The sequence below is a fragment of the Talpa occidentalis genome, unplaced genomic scaffold (genome assembly GCF_014898055.3).
Source record: "Talpa occidentalis isolate TD23 unplaced genomic scaffold, MPIMG_talOcc4v2.1 talOcc4.10, whole genome shotgun sequence".
In the NCBI taxonomy this organism is placed as follows: domain Eukaryota; kingdom Metazoa; phylum Chordata; class Mammalia; order Eulipotyphla; family Talpidae; genus Talpa; species Talpa occidentalis.
Genome location: NW_023600993.1, coordinates 27686539 through 27698814, shown reverse-complemented (window position 1 = coordinate 27698814; position 12276 = coordinate 27686539). Strand labels below are relative to the sequence as shown.

Below are 12276 nucleotides of genomic sequence, written 5' to 3'. Positions count from 1 at the left end.
AATGCTGGGTGCTGTTAAGAGTGAATACTGGTTGAGGCTGATGACCGTGCTCCCCACGGCAGACTTGCCCAGCGTGACTCTAGCACCTCCTGCAGTCTGGGGTGCAGGGGGAGTACAGGGGGCCAGCGGGGCTCGTTCACTGCTACGACTTTTCTAGTTGGTACTGCCAAAGGGTTGAAGTGTAGGGTTTGGCAACAGAGAGAAATAATCTCTCAACAGAAATTGAAAGGGTGGCTTACATCCTACTATCAGAGAGGATACAGTGAGGAGAAAATAACAAGGTCAACAGACCAGAAGGCCCAATGAGGCTAAGGAAGGTGTTTTGGCCTTCCAAAAGGCCCAATGAGGCTAAGGAAGGGTCTGCATGGCCAAACCAGCTCTTTTGCTTACCACTCAGAGAGCCAAACCCCCCTACACAGAAATGTCTTTTCACAAAGGAGTTCATTATATACAAGGGGGACAGCAAGGGAGGCATCTGCAGGACTAGTACCTAAAAGAATCTGCTTCCCTGAATGGTGGGGTGCTGTGATTACATGGGGGTGGGGAGGGCAATGTGAAGAGGTGCGGGAGATGATAGGAGTAAAGAGCTTGGCATTCCCAGGTCCCCAGAATGCTCCAGGCAGTATAGTCTTTTAAGTTACATTGTTTATTTTCTTCAGCCGAGAATGTTCTAGTGGGGTTCACAGACTGTAAAGGCCCGCAGATTTCCTGTTGTTAGGAACATGGAGGGGCAGAGAGAATTTTGTTAGAACAGCTGGAGAATAAGTCATGAGGGGAGGGACATAGCGAAGGGAGGAAAAAGGGTTCTTAGTATTTAATTCTACTTAGTTCTTTTCTAACAAAAATTTGAAGCTACAGGTTAGAGGGTGGGGAGACATGGCTCCATGGGCACAGAGAAGGCAGCTATCTGCCAGGCTGGGAGGGGACCTTCAGCAGATCTGCTGGCACCCTGATCTTGGACGTCCAGCCTCAGAACTGTGTGAAAACAAATTCCTGTTTTTCAGCCACCCTGCCCATAGTGCTTGGTTCTGCAGCCTGGGCAGGCTAAGGCAGACGCGACTGTGGAGCAAACCAGCTGGAAGGACGGGATGCTGGGGCCAGACAGTGGGATGTCTGCTCTTGAGAGTCCTTCTTTCATTCACCTCTGTGCTAGAAATTTTTGAAATTTTGGAGGAAGAGATGAATTTTTCCAAGATAATAGCAGGAGCTAGCATAAAAGGGACAGCCCAGAACAAGGCAATGGCAGTTGGAAGTCAAGTGAGCAAGGAAGAGGTTCTACAAGAGAGGTTTTTCCAAGTGGCAGGGGCCATGGTAGTGGAGCACCAGAAACAGGGAGCAAGGGGCTCCCCGCTCTCCACCCCCTGACCAAGTCATGAGAGAATGCATAACGGGAAAAGCTTCTGAGAGGGCTGAGGACTCTGCCGTCCGCTCCAGCAGTGCCGGAGTCACAGGCTTGAGAGGGTGGCAATGCACTGGGGCCAGGTCAGGGGAACAATGTTGAAAAAGGGGCGTTCACTGGGGCAGTGTAGGGGTCCCTTGGGCTTTGGACATTGAATTAATGAACACGAGATGCCCTGTGTAGTGGTCTTGATTTCGGAGTGTCTCCGAGCGGGGCAGGCCTGGGCCAAGTGGCCAGGGAGTGAGTTTGTTTTTTTTTTGGTAAAGCCAAAGGAAACCGAGATGCTAAGCTCTGCACCCAGGACACAGGCCAGAGGCGCAACCATGTAAAAAGGGGCCTGGCTCCTGGCTTCCTCTCAGATCCAGCCCCCTCCCCCCCTCCCCGCCCCCCACCCCGCCCCCGTGTCGGATCCACGGCCATCACATCACCCCATTTCCATCACAATGTTGTGAGGATAAACGGAGGTCACTGATGCTTGCAATTTAGTCCAGCATTGGAATCATGCCCTGCCTGGTTTCTCTGCTCCCTCTTTTACCCTCTTCCACCACAATCTTCAAATAGATTTTTAGAATACAAATCCTATTGGGTCATTCCTTTGTTTCAAGAAAAAAGAAAACATGACCTTTATTGCCCTCAGAACAAAGCTCAAAATTAAGAATGGGCCTTGCACATCCTACCTGTGTCTGGTGCCTCAAACACCCAGAAATTCTTCCAGCTATAACACTTGCCTCCCCACAGCACTCTGCCTCCCCTTCATCTGACTACGCTCTGGGGGCCTTCCGTACCCCACACACTGGGTCAGCTGTCTTGTTTACACATTTCCAGGGCACTGGGGAGTTCATAGCAGGTGACTGGTGGATATGTGGTTCTAGTGTGCTCCTGAGGGCAGGGCAAGGTACACGGGGGGCCCCGGACAGATGAATGGGTGAGTGGGTCAGTGAGTGAGGCGGAGCCCAGGGTGTGTGAGCCAGGCCCAGCTCAGGGACTCAGGCCCACGCCAAGCCTGTAGCGCTTGGGTGATGGGCGGTGATCCTCTTTTCCTGTCTCCCGGAGCCTTGGGGACAGACTGCTGGAGGCGTTTCCATTCACACCCAGCCAGGGCACCCAAGATCAGAATCCTGGAGGATGAGTGGAAAAGGACCAGTGACATCACCTATTCTACACTGGGAAGCCTGGAGCCCAGAATAGGATGACCCTTGCCCCAGAGACCTGAGATGTGAGCCGAATCCTGGTTGTTCCTTGTTGAACACCCAGTGAAGAACAACCACGGCCCGGTCTGTACCTGTCACCTCCGGGCCCGCTCAGGCCCCTTTATATCCTGCTGCTTGAGTAAAGTCAAGAGCAGGTCTACCTCTCTCCTCAGAGGTCCTGGGCTCCGCTGCAGAGCCCACAGCAGAGACTGCTAAGAGACTCTCACCTGTAAACCAGAACAAGTCATAGGGCACACTTTAGTACATAAAGAGAAAAATCTTTCTCGCCTAAGTCTACAATCCCTAGAAAAATTTAAAGTCTCTGAAGACCTTCCCAAAGGCCATCAGTGAATGTGTTAGGCTTGGGTCAATAAAGGGCCGATTTAAGTCCCTTTCCAAGAGTGAAGAATATTCTGCCTCAAAGGGACACAACGATCTTAGAGGAGAAAACCGCTTTCGGCTGGAGATGTCACACAGGGCCTTGTCAGCCTGGGGCTACCTTGTGCCAAAAATATGTGTGTTGTTGAGCTTAGGACTCCATTAATGTACACAGCAGGAAGCTAAAGAGAACTTTCACCTACATGCAAAGCCGAGAACCATGAGTAATAAACATCCATCTAATCAAGAGGGGCTCTGGCACCCCCACACTGGATTTACAGTCAAACGCTTACCTACCACTCCCTTCAGGCTACAACCAGAGAAGACGAGCAGAGGGAGAGAGGTTCAGAAAGAACATTTATGTCGGGCTGGGGACATCTGTGGGAAGAAGAGACTGAAACCCCACTGTCTGGTGGGAGGTTAGGTAGAGAGATTTTTGAAGGCCGGACAAGGGGAGGGCAGTGGAGGGCACCACCCCCACCTCTGCCCCACCCGCCATTTGGTGGCAAGAGGTTGTGTGGTGTTCTTGTGGGCCAAGCAGTAGCTGTGCAAGGTAGCCTGGCTTGAGGCTGCTCCATGGGCCCCCGCCCATGAGGGCTTTCTTCTGAAGCGAGGTTGCCCGGGGAGAGACTATGAGAACAAAGCTGGGGGCAGCCGCTGAAAAGGGCCCAAGAGGTCAGTGATGAGTGCATTGCTCATGCTAATGAGCAACGAGAGATCCCCAGAGTCTCTGTGAAACACACAAATCCAGTCTGTGAAGAGCTTTTAGAGGCCTTCTGGAAGGCTGATGATTAGCCAGTGTGAACCTGGAAAGCACTCTGACCGGTGGCTAAGTAACAACACCTACGCCCTTTCCCCTCACCCTGAACTGCTTGCTGGCTGTACAGGAGTCACAGGCAGTAGGTTGTGAAAGGGGAGAGGGGCCCAAGGGAACAGGACCAACGTCTTCCCCCAATGCTGGCCCCGAGTCACACAGTTTGGGCACAAGCAAGAACCTCAACCTTCTCTTTAGTCTTTGCTTTCACGAGCCTGGACAGAACCTACAATCTCACATTTCTCCTCCTCCTACTCGCACATACTTGGAAAAGCCCTACCTAGGTGTTCTGGTTTGGGTTTGACACTTTTGAGGGCAGGGGACCTCTTGCACATCCCACCTGTGTCTGGTGCCTCAAACACCCAGAAATTCCTCCAGCGATAACACTTGCCCCCCCCAAAAGCACTCTGCCTCCCCTTCATCTGGCCTGCAGTTCTCTCCCTACATTCTTAGTGGGGTGAATGAGGATGATGGAGGTCTAATATAAGGGGTAATATGTGTGGTCTAATATAGGGGGTCTCTAATGAGGCTACCAGAGAACAAGTTAAGCCCAAAACACACCCAGGACCCTAAGCCAGAGCAGGGTACTAGGGGTTTGGCCGTGGGAATGAGAGAGGGGCTGAAAGGAGGGAGGTGCTGTCCCCCATCTTCTGGTTTGGGTTCCGCAGCCTGCAATGGGTGCTGGGCCGGGTCTCGGTGGGCTCCCTCCAGGGCCAGGCTGGTCTTGTTCATGGATCCCGGCCAGCTCCAGGGGAATGTTTAGGCAGCTCCCTGCTACTGCCGCTCTAGCTCTTAGTTGCCGTCAGAAGTACGTGCTGCTCACGAAGGCCTCCCCTGCCCTGGAAGTTCTCCCTGCATCCTCCGCTTCATTTTCTGAAGGTGCTGACTTCGGAGACCTGGAGGGAGCAGAAGGCCATCACGGGCTCATCAGGAGTTAGTCCCATGGCAGTTTCTGTCACCAACACCCACCAAAGTAGGGAACATGAACCCAGAGCCGGTCACACATCTGTGCTTCCGGAGGCCTCACCACATGAAGGTGAGGGAGAGGCCTGGCCTTCTGGAATGGATGTCATTGATGTGAGGCCCCAATCCTGGGCTACAGAGGAAGCAAACATCTTACTGTGGGGGGTGCCACTGCTCCAGGTCCTCGATGGTGTCCTTCAGGCTCTGGCCACGTGTCTCTGGCAGCAGGGCACAGAGCAAGCCCACCCCAATGGGGAGGCTGCCGTAGATGATCCTAGGCAGGGCCACGTGATACTCGCCCAGCAGGATCACCAGCGGTGTGAGGATGCCCCCGATCCTCGAGAAGACGCCCACCAGTCCCATGCCTGTCTGCCTGGGGGTGACCAATACAAAGTGAATGGACCCAACCTCCACTCCGGTCTGTAGCTCCCCATGCTGTTCACTGCCTTCAGAGGGCCCAGGGCCCCCTCTGTGGCTGCCACAGGCTGCAGGGTGTTCAGGCCCACCCAGCACAGCCGGCCTTCCCACTCTCTACCCCTGTGCGCTGAAAACACTTGAAACCTCACTGTGAGCCATGTTTCTCCCTTTAGGCTTCTCTGTCTGCTTGCTACACCCCCATCATCCACCAAATCTCAGGTCAGAGGCTACGCCTCCTGACCACCCCCAGACCCCACCTGAGTGTTCCTTTTTCTGGGCAGTTTATTCTGAGATTTACCCTGTGTTCTAGTCCTGACCAGGGCAGGGCATGGCCACTTCTGTATCTGTTCTCCATCAGATGGGGACAGATTGGAGGCTTGGGGGAGATTTCTAGTGACCCTGCACCCCACTGCTGTGCTGGAGTCAGCCCCATTAGCTATTTGTGGCAAGACCATGAGGGCAGAGGAGAACGGCCAAAGCCAGGGCTCCAGGGGCAGAGGAGCAGGGCCTCAGCGGCAGCCCTTACCGGAGCACGGTGGGGAAGAGCTCAACAGAGTACACGTAGGTGATGGTAAACCCAGCAGATGTGGCGAACTTCCCCACCACGGCCAGCACGGTGACCACCACGGGCAGGTCTGCAGGAGGATGCTGGTCAGTCCATCAGCTCAGCCCTGCACCCTGCCTGTCCACCGAAACGCCTCACCCTCGGTCCCCAAATCCCAGGAAGCCCTGGCTCCTTAAAGGGAAGCGCAGTGGCCATTGGTTTAGCCCATGGCAGCAGGGGACGGAGAAGGGGCGGGGGCAGGGGAGAGCCAGCCCTGGCACCTGCTGGGATGAAGATGATGATGATGCACATGAGGCCACCCAGAATCAGTGTCCCCATCTGGCTCCACTTGCGGCCCAACCACTGCATCATGAAGATGCTGGAGCAGCGGGCAGGCACCTCCACCATCCCGAATATCAGCTGTGTCAGGTAGATGTCCAGGCCAAAGTCCCCCACTTGGAGACTCAGGCCAAAGTACCCTAGACTGTCCACAAACCTGCAAAGTGTCCAAGAATCTGTTGTTACTGATGAGACGCCATCACACCAAGAGACAGTGGCAGAGCCAGGGTGAGACAGTCATTCCCAGACAGCCCGTTCCAGCCAGAGTGCCCCCTCCCACCACTGCCCACTGACACACTAGTCAGTGGCAGCCCTTTGGCTCAGGTCTCAGGGAGGGGTATGGGCCCCAGCGCACTCACCAGACACAGAAGAGGATGAGGGTGATCTTCCGGAGCTGGGGATGTCTGAAAAGATCCAGGGCATTCCCCCTGGGGCCTGTCTTCTCTGGAACCAGCTGAGAGGAAAACACAGAGTGAGGGGGCTGGCTGAAATGTCACATGGCCAGATTCAGAGGCAGGGCTGGCCCAGGCTGCTACAAGTACCTGGTTCAGGAGCTCTGGGGAGAGTTTGCGCTTGTTGACCAAAGCCGCCTTCTGAATCACTTTCTTAGCCTCCTCTATCCTCCCCTGGGTCAGAAGCCACCGTGCAGATTCTGGCAGAGCCCTGTAGGTTGGAAATGGCTGTGACTTTGGGGCCTGGAGACCTGGAACCTCCCCGGGAGTCTTCTGGCTGCTCTAGCATACCCTGAAACCCACACCTCTGCAGGCTCCTTCCCCAGATGTGCATCCCAGAGCCCAGGAGATAATTGTGAGCCTTGTACTCCAACCACAGCTGGCACAGCTAACCCAGGGGTGGCTGGCTTTTGGGTAGTGTCTTCTCACCAAAAGTAAAAGAAGAGCAGCAAGACAGGTGCTGTGCAGGAGATCTGGAAGAGCCTCCAGTTACGGACGCCATAGGCCAGTCCCGCCAGCACCATCTCTCCGATGGAGAAGGAACAGTGGGTCAGGACCACAGACTGAGTCCTCTGCGCAGGCCCTACCCACTCTGAAACTGTGTGAAGAGAGAGACTGAGCCTGGGCCAGACCCTGCCCCGGGAAGCCTGTTTCTCCCTAGACCCCGCCCTGTCAGGGTTGGAGCTCAGACCAGCACAGAAGGGGGTATGAGACCACTCTAGGTGGGGCGGGCACCTGACAATGCATGCAGGCTGGGGAGCATGGCCAGCGGAGGCCCAGGCCTCACCCCATGACTTGAGGATGACCGCCCCGATACTCACGTAGGGTGACGTTGCTGAAGGTGTATCCAGCCACAGCAGTGGCCACAGCAAAGCGCAGGGTCATGTAGAGTTCAAAACTGGGCACAAAGGCTGTGGCCAGGCCGAAGAGAGCAAAGAGCAAAAGCTGCACCAGGATTATGATCCTTCGACCAATCCTTGGGTAATAAAAGGGCGGATGTTGTGGGGTGCTCCCTCCTGGAGTCTACCTGAGGGAGCAGGCAAGGGAGCTTCGGCCAGCCCTGGGATCTCCTTCTGGGGGGTGGGGAATGGGTACATGGCCTGACCTGGGAGTCCCGTGGGGGGAGGGGCAGGGCCCCATCCTAGAGATCAGAGTGAGGGGCATAAGGGGGACTCGTGCCAGGACTCAGTACATGCTAGGCCGGGGGACGGCCAGGTTTCTTACCTGTCGCAGAGGGGTCCAAAGATGAGGGTCCCGGCGAGGAGCCCCGCCATGTATACCGACTGCGAGGTCTTTTCCAGGTACTTCCGGCCACAGACCAGGTTGAACTAGGGCAGACACAGCAGATGGACACCTGACATCTCAGGGGCAGCTGAGGGCCACTCCTTTATCATTTAGCCCACCCACTGGAAATGTTTGGTTCCCAAACTGTGTGTCAAGGCACTCTAGGGCCCCAGAATGAACCAGTGGAGTGTGCGTTTTAAAGCAGCATGAAGTTTAGAACTTAAAGCAAAATGCAGCAGTACTCAGCACCATGAAATCACACAAACTGCTCGCTCAGGGAGTTCAGTCTTCACATGAGATCACGCTACCTTCCTTCCAGTGGCACATATTTGTGTGAAGTTGTATTTTTGGCAGTTGCTGAGGAAAAAAGGCAAGCACCTTGTGAAAATCATGTGGAGCAGAAAATGAGGGTGGTGGTAAAAAGTTGTGCAGTTTCCAATAGGCACATACATCCTGTCAGTAATAGCTTTACAAATGAAATAAAAATGTTTTCTTTCAATGCACGTGTATTTTTTTTCTAAACAACTACTAAATTGTTAGTAGTTGCTGTTTGGACCTAATTACTTAATACATAAAATTCTTAGGTATTTCTTTTGTCCTGGAGAAACATGTAAAGTTACTGACACAGGATACAAGGTTTGGGAACCTTTGACCATTAGTTGCTGCTTCCTGACCCACTGGGCCTCCTCCCCCAGCCAGGGTGCTGTAACCCAGCTGGGCCTCTCCAAGTTTTCCCATCTGGCTGCAAAATCCCCCTAAAACTCCCATCTTTCACCGGCAATCAGAATCCTAGGGAGCCCTCGTACAGTCCTTGAGGCAGGAGACTAAGATGGAGGACAGCATGCGCGCGCAACACACACACACACACACACACACACACACACACACACACACACACACACGATGGGGGTGGTGCAGTCCCCCTGGACGCTCACTGAGGACAGACCGGGAAGCCGCGTGGAGTAAACACGCTGTCCATGTCACTGTACCGTCTGCTGCATGTGCACCTCTAACTGGTGGATGAGACTCACCTCCGTCCCCACTGGTCTGTGGCCCCTTGGGGAGTTCTGCGGCCCCCCTGAAACAGCTTTGCTCCATACACAAAGGCGTATTTGGGGAGTGAGGGGACACAAGATGACATGTGAGCTCAAGGAGGCAGCTGCACAACCATGTCTAAAGCCTTTTGTATATTTTCTCTGTTGGGTACCGTGCTAAATGCCCTCTGTGCACGTTCTCATATAATTCTGACAAAAATCCTTGCTTTATTATCATAGTCCCTGAGGGAGGAGTTGAGACAGATAATCCATAGCTGGATGAAGTGGAATTCAGACGTCACCATCACCCAGACAGGGGCTGAAACTGAGTGAGAGCTAAGAATGTTTGTGGACGGAAGGAAGGATCCCCACAGCTGGCCAACTAGCCCATCACCTCCAGTTAGATGACCTTTGGCCTCCAGCACATGTCCCAAATCATGGGAGTCTTATTAAACCTTAATATTCTGACTGTACAGCAGAAAAGACTGCTCTTAATATTAGGAGAGGTGCTAAGAAATTAATCCAGGAGACACTGTTGTGCTCATACTTCTGTTCTCAAGGACAACTGTTCAATTTTTAGAACTTTCAGTATGTGTCAAATGATTAACTGATTGGCCCAGAGAAGGAAGCAAGGCAGGACAGGAGACTGCCTCTCGTATTCCACCTAGTTCTTTCCAGTTTGGTTTTTGTTTAATATTATCTTTATAGTTAGACACTATTTTATCTTTTTCGTTAGACACAATTTAACATTAATAATAATAAATAAACTCTGCTGATGTCAGCCTCTGGAGTGGGGATTGAGTGACTTTGACCCTGTGAGCTTCCAATGTACAAAGGAAGGACAAGATATTCCAAAGAGTACCACCTGATAGTAAGAAAGGAATGAACACATGTTACGTGTTTGGCCCAGTACCTGTCACACAGGAAGCTCTTGGCAAATATTAGCTGAGGACACCCTGATCCCTTTGTTCATGAAGCTGGCAGCCGGCGACAGATGCCTCGGACATGGCTGTAATGCTCTGAAGGCATGGGTGCCAAGCCACGGGGTCTCCAAGGCCAGCACTCCCATGCAGTGCCACCATCCACACCTCACTCCAACTTCACAAGAGGGGTGTCATTCCCACTCTGCAACTGGGTGAGGTACGAGGGTGTACCAAGCTCCTGTGGTGGCATCGTGTTACATATGAGGGAGATGAAAAGGGGCTCCAATGTGGGGCTCTGGAGAGTCATGAACCTCCCCAGCACCAGGAGCCCCCACAGTGGATGGTTGTGTCTGGGTCCTACCAAGGTCGTCTGCAAAATCTCATCACCATTTGTTGGAACACACCCCATCATCACATATCCCTCTCCTGATCCAGATCATAGGGATTAATTCAATTGATTTATTTTATGTAGAAGCCATATAGAGATGAAATGCATTAAATTTCATAGTGTGAGTACATTTTTATGACACTCATAAGATACTTATGAGTTCTGGCCTCAGAACCCACCCAGCCCTTTCTCCCTCTGCAAGGAGCCAAGACGGTCCCTGACCACCAGGGGTCCTTGGAGAAGAGAAATAGCAGGTTTCCCGCCTCTGACTGTTTCCTTCACAGTCAATACTCAAGGGACTTTGAATCCAAAGAACAGTCCAGTGCAGGGTATAGACAAGGGCCAGAGTCAGCTCTGAGAGATCTGGGCATTTGCCTGGCCTTGAAGGATGATACCTGGCAGGTGGGGAGAGTTTATAACATGCAGTGAGGGAGAGCCCACCCACAGCACCCGAGGACCCGTGGAGGCTGGGATCGGCCATGGGGGTTGGTGCTGGGGAGATAATGGGAAGCCAGTGAGGATAAGACTGGGCCCTGCTGGGCTGTATCTAGAGCCTGGGAGGGCCTCTAAGCTACCCCTCCCCCCTGGGGTGGTGTGAGATGGATGGTCACAGGGAAACGGACACATCCTCAGGGTGCCAGGGTCCTGGGGGTAGGTTTATGGTCACATATTAAGAAGCAAATGTTTGGCTGAAAGCCCTGAAAAATACTTTTTTTTTTTTTAACCCATGGGGTAGAAAATGTTTAATCTCAGGACTCCAGATTCCCTCACCACAAAGGCTCAGGATTTGCCACCATCAAGGTGATAGAGGGAGAACCTCCCAATAACACCAGCCCTCAGGTCTCTGGTCTGTCCTGCAGGGATCTGGGCAGCAGGTGCCCCCCAGAGAAGCCCCAGCTCCAGAGCCAAGTCATTATGAGGCACTGGTCAAGCTGTTTCCCGACTCTGGCTCAACCCTACCGCCTGGGAAGCAAGAGAGGTTTCTAGATGCTTTCTGAGGCCCCTGCTGGCTTTGAGATTGCTGGAGTGGGACTCTTCCTGTTCATCTCCCTGGGTCCTTCCTAAGAAAATAACTTTAATAAGAACAAATGCTCAGTATCTACAGGACACACCCTGAAGTCATGCTGACCCACCAGCATCGCAGGGGCAGACAGAGATCTAGAGAGAAGGTGAAAGGTAGGAGCCCCAGTCAAGCAAGCAGGAAGGTGACCAGTGGGCAAGGAAGGGGGTAACATGAGAGTCGGGAAAGCAGGTAAGCAGGCAGACATGGGGGGCAACTGAAAGGTACAGGCAAATGGACAAACCGATGGGAACACTGGAGAGAAAGAACGGCATAAAGACAGGAAAACAGGGGAGCGCATGATAAAGGCAGGTGACTGGGCAAACAGGCAGAGATAAAGGGACAGACAAAAATGGACAGGTGGGTGGACAGACCAGCCAGAGAAAATGGACAGGGAGGTAGATGGGCTGATAGGCAGGCGGCGAAGAGAAAAACAGGTGTACCAGTGTCCAGTCAGATGGGCATGGGGGCAGATGGGCAAGAGCAGCGACTCCAATGACCAGGAGCAGAGGATCGGGATGAGGAAACAGGTGGGCAGATGGGCAAAAGCAGCCCTACCTCATTCAGTAGGGACAGGGCCCTGTTTTCAGGATAGTCCCATCCCGAATCACAAGACTGTGTCTCATTGAAGCAGTGGCTAAGGATGTCCTCCAGGCTGGCGTTGTCGGGGGGTGGCCGGAACATGAGGCAGGACTCGGGGCGGCCTGCTGCATCCAGGGGCACGCTCAGTGACAGCTGCTCAGCAGCACTCAGGTTGAAAGTGTGGTTCTTGACCCAGGGCACTGAACAGTGGTGGACCTCATCCAGGGTCATGAAGATTTGGGAGAACATGTTGAAGGCAGACAGGAAATTGGGAATACTCAGCATTATCAGCAGCTGTTTCTGGAAGCGTCCAAAGTTGCCTATTTCGGTCAGGACTTGGGAAAATTCAGCCATGTCTGCTGGTTACTACCTCCTTGTTCCGAGGTCACCAGACAGCTCTGTAGCTTGGCTCTGGGGCCCTTTCTCCTCTGGGCAGTGGTGACAGCTGCATTAATGTTTAATCCAGCCTTGCCCAATTCACCTGTCGATCGCAGCTCCCCAGCTGTGGC

At 53.2% G+C, this 12276-nt stretch overlaps 1 protein-coding gene across 1 annotated transcript; it reads right to left on the bottom strand.

The window, feature by feature from the left end:
- Positions 1–2741: 2741 nt before the first annotated feature.
- SLC22A13 (solute carrier family 22 member 13) lies at positions 2742–12276 on the bottom strand. Its single transcript, XM_037526574.2, has 10 exons — positions 11744–12276; positions 7721–7824; positions 7318–7472; positions 6926–7094; positions 6587–6707; positions 6404–6498; positions 5987–6201; positions 5688–5796; positions 4902–5117; positions 2742–4677 (listed from the first exon to the last, which is right to left on the bottom strand). The coding sequence occupies exons 1-10, from the start codon at positions 12119–12121 to the stop codon at positions 4584–4586; spliced, it is 1656 nt and encodes a 551-aa protein (XP_037382471.1). The 5' UTR covers positions 12122–12276; the 3' UTR covers positions 2742–4583.